The sequence below is a fragment of the Harmonia axyridis genome, chromosome 5 (assembly GCF_914767665.1).
Source record: "Harmonia axyridis chromosome 5, icHarAxyr1.1, whole genome shotgun sequence".
NCBI classification, from domain to species: domain Eukaryota; kingdom Metazoa; phylum Arthropoda; class Insecta; order Coleoptera; family Coccinellidae; genus Harmonia; species Harmonia axyridis.
This window is the reverse complement of record NC_059505.1, coordinates 26,091,940-26,104,112: the sequence shown is the minus strand read 5'-3', so window position 1 is coordinate 26,104,112 and position 12,173 is coordinate 26,091,940. Positions and strand designations below refer to the sequence as shown.

Sequence of the window (12,173 nt, the reverse complement as noted above, 5' to 3'; positions counted from 1 at the left end):
GGGCAGGTCGATCCAATATCGCAGAATCCACTCCTGCTGGAAGGGGGACCGCGATTGCATGTTTGGCGAAGATCCCCGCCCCTCCCCCTCAAACGTAGGGGTTGAGCGAGAAGCCGTGAGTGGCATAATAACGAGAGATCGGGCTGTTCGCCACAAATTGGTTTTAAAGTATTTTCATCGACGGATAGTTAGTAACGAGAGGCTTTTATTCAAACGTGTTCTCGTGCATGACCCCTGTTCCTGCATACAGAGCCTCTAAAGTAGTCGTCTCCAGTGTTATTTTGGCGGTTGAGAGGGGTTGATCATCTTGGAGAAGTTTTAAATAATTTATTATTTCAATAGGTATTTACCATTATCGGCATATTTTCATTCCAATAGTGAACTGGCAGAGATGGTTAAGAATTAAGAGGAAACATCACCACGTGGCTTTCTCTTGATCTGTAAATATTTGCCTAGAGGAAGAAGGGCAAGACTAATGTGCGCTGATGCCAGAACGATTGAATGGTCAGTAGAAGTTTGGAATATTATGAGAGTTCCAACATTCGTCAACAGGAGTACTTTAGGAGTCGTTTCGAGAAATATTACTGAGCAACGTGTTTTTTCAATTTTTTTTGAAAGAATTAGATGCGTTTATGATATAACTTACGATTATCTTAAAAATACACATGATTTGTGGGGGAATCATATCAATTCTTTTGCGTGAAACGAAAAGTACCAAATTTCCTTTTTTTATCCTCAAATTAAAAATATTGAAATAGTCAACTATTCAACTATGAGAAAAAGTCAATGTGTAGTTTAATTGATTTTTTGTTTGAACACCAAGATTGGTGATGTATGTTGGGATATATTAAAGTATAATGTTATTGTTTGAAGAAATTATGTACAAACCCCATAAAAATCGGTGATTTGCAAGGAGAAATATCTCTAATTTCGTTTTGAACCTTGACTGTTGGTTGATTTCAACCGAGGGTCAACGAATAAATATGAAGTTATAGACATTGAGGCTTATAGAATTATTTGTTTTTTTTTTTAATATTTCTTTCTGTGTTCGGACTAGGAAATATAAGTCAGAAATGGACGAGCAGTGTAGCCAATCGAAATAAATCGGCCATAATAGATGGTTGTACAACCGACACTAAAAATAACTTTATATTACTCGATCTAAGGGTCGGTATTATAAAGGATAACTGACGGTTCAACCGTTGCGTCAACTACCAAATTCCCTTCTAGAAATACGGAATTTGGTAGTTGTTTCACGGTTCAACCGTCGGTTATCCTTTTATAATACCGGCTCTAAGAGTTCAAGTAACAAAAAACCCAAGCTTTGGTACTTGAATCTGGACCTTCATTTCTGCTAATCCGATATTTTTAAAGAGCGTTATTTTTATTATGTTTATGTTTTTATACAAGGTAACATTTTTTCAAAATTGTCTTCAATGGGACACAATAGACGCACGTTTGATGACTGATTCTTTGAGCTTTAATCGACCAATAACTTTCAATTGATTAATCCCCAACTATAGCGATAGATCCCTTCATCATAATTTTCAAAGTTCAAACGAGGATTGGTCTCAAATGATATGTTTCGACGAATCCATCCTTAAATTCAATTATCTACGTCCGTCCGTCCGTAAACAATATAACTTTGGATTGAAACAATATAAAAACTTGAGATATTCTTGGTGTGTTCGAATCCCGAATACCGCGACTGAGTTTGTTACTTGGCACAATCTGACAAAAGGTTCCGTTAATATGTCCATTCGAGAAAATTCATCCTGATAAATTAAGAAATACGAATTCAATGGGAATGGAATTTTGCAGTTATGTAAAGAAGAAATAATAATGTCAATGTTCATTCAAACTTTCATATTGATCGCGTCACCGAAACCAAGGAAAAGTTGAGATTTTGCGAGAATATATAAAATTTCAATATGGTGTCTGAATTCGGCAAGATTGTTTTACGTAGTATATCCACTGAAGTCCAACCTTGTTAGATATGGAAATATAGGATTTACTTGTTTATATTATGCATGAATGTCATGACTCGATTTCCCTTAATTTCAATTTGATCGGATCTGTTGTCATTGGAATATTATTCTTATTTTTCTATATTATACTTATTACGACACGATCAGTATGAAATTTTGCATACCTACTGTATATGTAGGTACACAGAAAATCTCAACTTTGTCCATGCAAAATCAAAATTATGTTTTCATCGAATTTGTTGTTCTGAAACTATCAAGGAAAACAAAATTTTGAAAGGCAACATTTACAGAATCCTAGTCGGATAATAATGCCCATCTAGCTCTTTTTGATTGTGAATTTTTTGTGTTTATGGCTGGTTGATGTCAGAAATTTAAGAAATCGACCACGAATTTCTCATTAGTGATTCAACTCAAATTCGAGACTATTACCGCCCCGAAATTCGAAAATTATAGATATTACGACGGAATAATAGAGTGATATCTGTTCGGGAACCAGCGTTCAAAAATGAAGTAAATCTGTTGGGGATAAGGCATGAAAATAACATAGCGTAATAGTAAAATTCTGAACGTACCGTGAAGATCAAGGCAATTCTATGCACGACATTTCCGTATGCAAATCGCCATGAAAGAGATGCAACAAACATATATGTAAAATGAATGGAATTTTTATGATATGCATATTTCTTCTTTGGTATTTACCTCAGTGCTCCATTGAAGAGACTAGCCATAAAGAGACCGAGTATTCCAGGCAGGTAATTGAATCTGTCCTCGACGAAGAACGGCAGAATTTCGTCATATTTTTCTATGTATCCTGAGGAGAGTGGATCGCAGTTGGAGTAGGTTGCGTATATCACCATACCTACAACCCATGATAAACTGAAGAGGACTGTGATCACTGGGATGTTGAACATCAGTGTCCTGAAATATAGATTTCATATTTAAGTTGCTGTAGTTCATTTATTTTATCAAAACCATTACGTCAGAAATCATAGGAAAATAATTTAGAAATTGACGTCAGGCCATAGCGCTTAAATAAATATACTAAACACTGTGTCCGTAAAGTATGGAACAAATTCATTTTTAGCTAAACAGACCATTTCAAGAAATAATCCTGAAACACGTCGATTTTTGATGTTAATTTACCGTATTTCCAATTTATAATCTAATATCCAGGGTGAATATCTTTCGAGTAATGACATCACCGTCATTTTTTTTTTAATTGAACACCCCAATTTTGTCTCAATTTTACGATTACTCTAGCTGAGCTGATTCCAAAAATGTATCACATGTTGATTCCAATTGGTACAGGATGGACAATAATACAATAGTTTTGTGTGTGCTCATATTCTGTCTGCTAGACCACAAGTACCAAACATGCTTGGAAACAACTCATTTTTATTAATCTAAAAATGTAACAAAATACAGAGTGTTACATTCAAACCAATTGCCGCTAGACAATACGTATTTTTGATAATATTGTTAATGTAAATAACAAAGAATGTTACGCGTTACTTTATGGGTAGTAGAGATTCTTGTAGAACCGTTTTTAAAAAATATGGGATACTCACCTTTCCATCACTTTATATCAGAGAGTGTCTGCTGTACATACAACGTGGTGGCGCCAACTTGCGTAAAAATGGGACTTATCACATGATCAACACACGTCATACAGATGATCTAAGAACTCCTTTGCATAGAAGGAAAAACACTCAGAATTCTGCTGCTTATTACTGGAGTGCTAAGATGTTCAACAAGATACCCAACGATATGAAGAATTTACCAGAGCGAGCTTTCAGGAAGGTTATCAATCGGCTCTTGATTGCAAATGAATTTTATTCAGTGGAGGAATTTTTCAGTTTTCAATTTTAATATTGCTGTATTGACGAACCATGTAAAATTGATGGCAATAAATTATTATTATGAGCACACACAAAACTATTGTATTTTTGTCCATCCTGTATCAATTGGAATTAATATGTGATACATTTTTGGAATCAGCTCAGCTAGAGTAATTGGAAAATCGAGACAAAATGGGGGTGTTCCATTTAAAAAAAAATTACGGTGACCTCATTACATGTAAGTAATTCACCCTGTATATTAGATTATTATTTTAAAATACTGTAAATAAAAATAAAAATCTACGTGTTTCAGGATTACTTCATAAAATGGTCTGTTCAGCTAAAAATGAATTTGTTACATACTTTATGGACACAGTGTAGAAATAAATTATCTGATAATATGAATGAACGATGCATAAAATAAGAGGGTGTTACTTACTTTGTTACTTTTTTCTGCGAATCCATACTGCAGTATCTTTGAACAAAATTCTGCTGGCAACCAAATATTGAGAGTGACATAAAAAGTTGACCTATTAGAGCGGAGGTGGTGGTTACTCTTAGGGTTGGGTCCAAATCGAAGCTGTAAAGAAAAAAAATGATTATAAGAAGATAGAATGGGTAGCCCTATGTATTTTATTTTCATATAATAACTATTTTAATATTCATTTTTCAATAATCCTTTTATCTCCACACTCATTGGAAAGAATAACTGAAGTGCAGTAAATGGATTGAAAATGGAACTACCCAGCAAAGTTCATTTCAAAGATTAGGTTTCGAACATTCTCTACCAAAAGAAGGAATGAGTGCGTCAATGCAACAATAAGCTATTAGCTTGGGATTCATATTTCACATTCAGGACTATTTATTTTATTACCGCAATCCTAGCACGAGTTATAATTGGTTTAATTATGCATTTCTTTATACATCTTTCTTCTTTCAAACATTTGTAATATTGTAGAAAGATTAAACAATATATGCAAGTAAATACTGTGTTCATATCCAAGATAATTGCAAATTTCAGAGAATGTTTTATGATTTCATTCTATCTCTGACAATATCACGAAACCAATAATTTTCAATGAATCACGACAAAAACAACAAAAAGATTAATATTAATCTGCTCAGAAGTGAACCTGTATAGCTGCTATTAAATTTTTATCCACTCCTTGCTTTTCTGCGCAGTATTTCCATAAAAAACATCAAATGTAGTGTCACTTAATATCCAATATCTTGATCCAGAATTTACTACACTGCGCAAAAAAATTAACGCACATTATGGAAATCTCAAATTTATTCTACAACTGAAGGTGTTCTCAATGATAATTGAGAATGCATAATTCTCGCAGAATTATGCATGCATATCGTCGGCTAAGAGTGTAAATCTGCTAAGTCCATTTTGAACAATTTCACAGGAGACCAAAAAAACCGTACAGTACAGTGTTATAATAATAATAATAAGAGAGTTTATTCATGAAAATACTTTCAATAGAGTTTATTGAATGTATTTTCATGAATAAACTCTCTTATTATTATTATTATAACGCTGTACGGTACGGTTTTTTTGGTCACCTGTGAAATTGTTCAAAATGGACTTAGCAGATTTACACTCTTAGCCGACGATATGTTATCCACTTTCAACGATTTTCTTCAATACAGATGTTTTTTCCCAGCAGGAATAAAAAAGATGGGATTATCAGATTTTGAATGTATTGGCCCCATTCTGAAATCAGTTGTTCTCGATCAATTCTAGTGATCAATAGTTTTTCTTTCGTTTGATTTTCTACACTCGATCGCTATGCAACGCGAAACACGCAATTTAACCCAAGAGGAATGTGCTCAAGCGGTAGATTTGCGAGAAGAAGGGTGGACATACACAAGAATTGCAGAAAGGTTTGGAGTTTCCCATACAAGTGTGTCCAGAATGTTGCAGTGATTCAGGGAAATAGGTATGAATGTCCGAAGACCAGGACAGGGTAGACCACGGGTAACAACTGCCATTCAAGAACGTTACTTGTGAGTTTCTTCGTTGAGACAACGGTTTGCAACCGCTCGCCTCCTTCAAAATCAGCTTGAGCATACTCATGGGGTGCAAATTAGCACTCGGACAATAAGAAATCGCCTCAGAGAATATGATTTAAGGGCTCGTGTCGCGGCAAGAGGCCCAGCTCTTACCCCACCTCATCGAAGGGCGCGTTTGGATTTTGCGTGACAGCTTATCCATTGGGAAGAGGCTGATTGGGAAAGAGTGCTCTTCACAAATGAGTCTAGATTCCGCCTCTACCATTGTGATCGACGTTCCCTTGTATACAGACGTCCACATGAAAGATATGCTCAGTGCAATTTCCTGAATACTACTGGTTTCGGGGGAGGATCGATTATGGTATGGGATGAAATATCTTTGACTGCTCGCACAGACCTAGTGGTCGTTGATAATGGATCTATGAATGCTGATAGGTATATAAGGAACATTCTTGAAGAGCATGTAGTGCCATTTGCCCCATACATGGGTGAAAATTTCATTTTTATGGACGATAATGCCAGACCCCATCGTGCGCGCATCCTTCAGGAGTACCTTGAAGAGGTTGAAGTCTCTCGAATGTAATGGCCAGCAAGAAGTCCAGATCTCAATCCGATTGAGTAGGTTTGGGACAACCTCAATAGAAGGCTGAGAAGTTCAGAAAATCATATAGCTACTGTTAATGACTTAGGAATCCAACTCAGAGAAATCTGGGAAGGATTAGATCAGAACATTTTAAGATCACTCATTTTGAGTATGAACCGTCGTTGCCGAGCTGTAATTAACGCAAGGAGTGGAAATACCAAGTATTAAATCACTTATCAGCATTCCAGTATTTTGAAAATTGTTTATTTCTCTTCTTTCACATAAGATTCGGTGAAATCCTGAATTTTTCTTCCATTCAATATGTCTTGTTTCGTTCAAAACCTTCCCGAGAGAACATAAAAAATAAGTTATAAAGTCAATGTAGAGTTAACTTTCATTAAAATTGAGATTTTCAGAATGTGCGTTAATTTTTTTGCGCAGTGTATATGTTTCAAAATTTGAACACGCATTTTTTGAAGCTACGTACTAACGAGAAAAATACGTACTGGTGGTGCTATCTGTGCGCCAGGCACGGACTTATTGATTGACATTGTATTTTTATTGTATTTTTGTTGCATATAACTACAATTAGATGATCTGAATAATACAGTCATAGATAGGTTCTACGGAAATACAGATCAATAACTGTATGAATTCATACTCCTTGGAGTTACTAAGAAATTATTATTTTATTGGCTGAAGTAGGACAGCGTCTATATTATTGATCCGAAGACTTTTCCAATATAACACCAACGCTAACCCTTGTATCAATATTTGAAGTGTACCACTTCCGCAAGGAGCAACAACAATTAAACTTGAGATCTCTGTCTAGATCCCGACCAATAAATTTCGGAGGACAAATTGAACTCCAGCAAAATTGCAGACACAAGGAGCTCTATAATTCATTCAATCGAGGAAGTTGGCATCTTGGAAACTCCGCATCTTGGGAGCTTCGCATCGGTCCAATCTGAATCTCGTTGCCGATGCCCCTTCAACTTTTAATCATTTTAATATCGGCGAGATAAGGAAGGCAGAGGTGTCTAAAACCAGGTATATTGAGTTTTCTGCTAGACGGGCACCAATAAACTCGCGAGGTGTAGTCGGACAGGCAACTCGGGTATATTGAAAACGTATCTTGATGAAAAAGTACGATAACAATATTGCGACGGAGTCAAAGCCCCGAAACTTATGATTGCAAATTTGACGCAGATTTCCCTCGGAAGTTTCTGCGAACTTTATACGTGTATAAATACAGCTTTAGGCCTTTTATTACGGCCAAAAATTGAGTTGGCTAAGGCTGGCGCATTCAATGGTTTCTGCCTTTTCGTAATGGGGTTATACGATTCGCTATTTGATCTATTATTGAATTACGGCCTACCGTTTGTCATTTGTGTTCCTTGTGTGGTTGAATATGTATATTACATATATAACACTTGATTCAATAAGTCCCAGGCCTCATAAGTATAAAGTCATTTTTTCTTTAAAGTTCGACTTTATTCTTTAAAATGGTCACTTTAAAGAGTGGTTACATGTAGGTACCCCAATGCTCCTCTTACTTTTCAAAACTTTCTCTTTGAAAAGATCGAAGCAGGTTGCAACCTCAGCATTCAGTTCTTCATAAGACCCAACTTATTGAGCACTTTGTTGTTATCGTCAATGAACCATAGTCTGTATAACATAACAAGGCAATGCATTGCTTGCACAGTATTTTTTTCCATCTAAAAACAGTGTTTTATAAACTTTCTCTTTGAAAAGATCAAAGCAGATTGCAATCTCAGCATTCAGTTCTTCATAAGACCCAACTTCTTATTGAGCATACCACTTTGTTGTTATCGTCAATGAACCAGAGTCTGTATAACATAACAAGGCAATGCATTGCTTGCACAGTATTTTTTCCATCTAAAAACAGTGTTTTATATTTGGCAAAGCGATCTCGAGCTAATTTCGAAGATGCGCAACCCTCTCTTTGAGGATTGCGGTGTTTCATCCCGAGATCAGTGATGAAATCATCATTTAGTGCTCTCCGCCAATTTCCATCTCCATAGTGGAGTATGGTGACTCTTATGCAATGCGGTGGGTTTATATATACTTAGCGGGACCGATTTAGAGAATTTTGTGCAGCCCACGAATCCATCTCCTAAGCACAGAGTCACTACACACTTCCATGCCAGTACCAACAACTCCCCAGAGGAGAAAGTACGAAGATATATTCGAAGAGAGAGAGCGAGAGAGAGAGAGAGCCTATTGTATAGGCTATTCGTCTTAATTACAACACATCGTCTGTAGTATAGTGTTATTAAAATGATCTAGGGAAGGTTAAGATCATTGTAGATGAGGGAATGGTGAGCAATTGAGGTACAGAACAGCTTTCTTCGGATGATTGGCATTAAGAGACTGATTCTCGAGTATAGTATATCCAAAGTAACTTGGAGGAAGCTGAATATTTCGATTATACAAGGGTTGTCCAAGTTTCCAGAAATTCCTTTGGGGCTAGTGAATTTTTTGCCTAACAATACTTTCAAATAAACCTCGGTATTTAGCGGATCGCGGTAACCACTTCAAAGGGACATCTATGGCCGAGTGTTTTTATGGACTAGTTCAAGTGACTTTGAATATAATATACAATATCAATAGCCATTCAATGATTTGACTGTTTTGTAATTTTTCGTACAGTTTGCAGTCGAATTAGAGCTTTTGGCTTGCAGTCCTATCTACCACATTTTGTACTTCCTCTGACGGCTCGTCATCAATAGCAACGTTTGACGTTGGTTCGACTGGATTGAGATTTGAAATGGCATAGGTTTGTTTTTAGTGACGAATTCTGATTCTGTCTAGGAACGCATAGTGATCGCATGAACCGTGCAAAACGTTAAGTTTTTTATCGAGCGGCATGTGCACCATACTATGAGGAGTAGGTCTGGTTAGTATTACTCTGAGGCAATATGAATGCCCACTGAATGAAGTGCTGGAATCCCATGTCATTTCATGTCTTCAGGAGCTGGAGGACCCAATTTTTCAAAAGGATTATGCCCGTTTTCACATTCCAAGGTATAATATGGAGCACTGGCCACCCACATGTCCCAACCTTCGTCCTATCGAATATATGTCGGAATTTGGTCGGGAAGAAGACTGAAGCAGCATCTCCTCCACAAAGATTAGAAGCTCTTTGGTATGAATTACGGTTTGCCTGGAATGCAATACCTCAGGAAGAAAACCAGGAGGAATGCTTTCATCTTCCAGTGAATTTGCTTGAAATTTCGATAAATTGCTGCATAAGAGTGGTTAAAAATTTCTGCCAAGTTTGGTAGAAAAATTTTCAGAGACTTCCTGGTGATACATTCTTAAATTTGATGTCACAGGATATATTCAGAGATGACAATACAGATGTACCTAATTGAATTGGATAGGAGCTATACTAGCATTTCCATGCTAGTCTAGGCCCATGAATCTGAATGAATAGGAATAAATAATACTTTAGTAACCAAATATCGAAATCATTGAAACATCCGAAACTTGTCAACACAATATGGTTGAGAACAGATGCGAAAACCTCGCAAAAGCAGCCTCACAATATTCCACAAAAACACCGATATATCCAAATTCTGACAATATTCGACATGTTCGAGGAGGGTCCTCGCCACAAAAAAACCTCCAGAATGCAGTAAACAAAACGTACATACCCCCCAGTTCCATACTCCCGGAAAAACAAGACGCCAAAACATTTTCAACATATTCAAATTGGGCCGCAGGAGCCAAACAAGAAGGATGGACGACATGGGAGGTTAGAATCAACATTCGTATATTCGCTTTTTCCGTTTCCCCATTGTCCAGTTTCAGCTGGATTCACATGTCTGCATATCGCAGGCTCGAACATGCGGCCCGATACAATATTTGCCGAAGTCGGTAGTCAATTATTCTTCAATGCTCGACCGACCGGAGCTTATGGATTCCGCAAACGGGCTTGGCTTGTTCTACTCGCATTATACCACATTCTTCCGAGCGGATGGACTCGGGCAAATCGTGTGTGAAAATGCATTTGGCATGCCGGCTCTATTGACGGACGGGCCTGCGAATTTCAATGGATTAATAGGGGCTGCGATCTCTGAAAAATATTTGCGTGTTCTGCGAGCGTTTTCTGGCGGGAGAGTGCGAAAATGCATAGCAATGATGTTGCATCGGGAGAATAAATTGGTTGAAACCTCAGAGTAATGAACATAGATAGAGGGAGCATTTGTCGTTTTCAGTAAGCAAATTTTGTCCCAAACATGAACTATCAAATTTGACATGAAGCGCGCTGAAATGAAAACATATCAGTGATACGATATTTCACTCAATTCGCACTTCTCGAGTCCCATAGTGAATCAATGTTTCATATTAACTCAAAATATATTGAAAAAATAACATTAGGAAAACAAGTTGCCAAACCTTGGTTTTCAGAAGGTAGATACAGAAAATAATGAATATTCGGCTTATTATAAATTTGACAATTAAGAAAAATATCGGTTTCCAAACATTCAAATTTGCATATTTAATCGGGTATCGCTCAAATAAATATATTTTATTCAATATTATATACATTCCAAACGATATAGTGAAATTGTGGAGTTGAAAATATATCACAACGTAACCTAACCATTTTGGGAACACGTGAAACTTGCTCATCAATTGATATGATTTGTTATTTATCAGAAAAATTGTTTTTGGCAGGAGAGGGCTCTGTAGAACAAAAGTTTATTACTAAATATTTTTTTTTAAACTGCGGTTTCTTGAATTTTCTTTGGAGAGTCCCCTGTTATTCTTCTCAAATTTTGTCGAATTTATCAGAGGACGTTTTGTCGATTCTATCTAAAATTGTTATTTGAAAAAAGATGGGAAAAAAAGAATTTCGTGTGCTGATAAAATATTGCTTTTTGAAGGAAAAATACAGTTGAAGCAAAATCTTGGCTTGATGAAGAGTTTCCGGGGTGTGCACTAGGAAAATCAACCATCATTGATTGGTATGCTAAGTTAAAACGTGGTGAAATGGGCATTTGAGGCGGCGAACGGGATGGACTCCCAAAAGAGGCTGTCACCGACGACCAAATCGAAAAATTTCACAAAATAATTTTGAATGACCGTAAAGTGAAGTTGATCGAGATAGCACACATTGTGAAGATATCATCAGAACGTGTACATCATATCATTCACGAAAATTTGTACATGAGAAAACTGTGTGCAAAATGGGTGTCGCGCGAGCTCACAATCGATCGAAAGCAACAACCTGTTAATGATTCTGAGCATTGTTTGAAGCTGTTCAAGTGCAATAAGACTGAATTTTTGCGTCGATATGTGACAATGGATGAAACTTGGCTACATCATTTCACTCCGGAGTCCAATCGACAGTCAGCTGAGTGGACTGCCCACGATGATGCTAATCCAAATCGAGGAAATGCACAACAGTCAGCTGGCAAGGTTATGGTATCAGTATTCTGGGATGCGCAAGATATAATATTCATTTATTATCTCCAAAAGGGCCAGACCATCAAAAGCGATTATTATATAGCATTATTGGATCGTTTGAAGGATGAAATCGTTAAAAAACGGCCTCATTTGAAGAAAAAAAAGTGCTGATTCATCAAGACAATGCGTCGTGTCACAAATCAATGAAAACAATGGCAAAATTGCATGAATTGGGCTTCGAATTGCTTCTGCATCCACCGTATTCGCCAGATCTCTTCTTAGACCTCGAAAGAATGTTCACTGAAA

At 36.8% G+C, this 12,173-nt stretch overlaps 1 protein-coding gene across 5 annotated transcripts in view; it reads right to left on the bottom strand.

Annotated features, from left to right (window-relative positions):
• LOC123679835 (sodium-coupled monocarboxylate transporter 1) overlaps window positions 1-12,173 on the bottom strand; it is a 117,937-nt gene that overhangs the window by 20,575 nt on the left and 85,189 nt on the right. For all 5 annotated transcript variants that reach the window (XM_045617353.1, XM_045617354.1, XM_045617356.1 and 2 more), the window contains 2 exons: window positions 4,266-4,406; window positions 2,688-2,906 (listed from right to left, as the gene is read on the bottom strand). In XM_045617353.1, coding sequence (XP_045473309.1) covers window positions 2,688-2,906; window positions 4,266-4,406 — 360 coding nt within the window. The remainder of the gene's footprint in view (window positions 1-2,687; window positions 2,907-4,265; window positions 4,407-12,173) is intronic.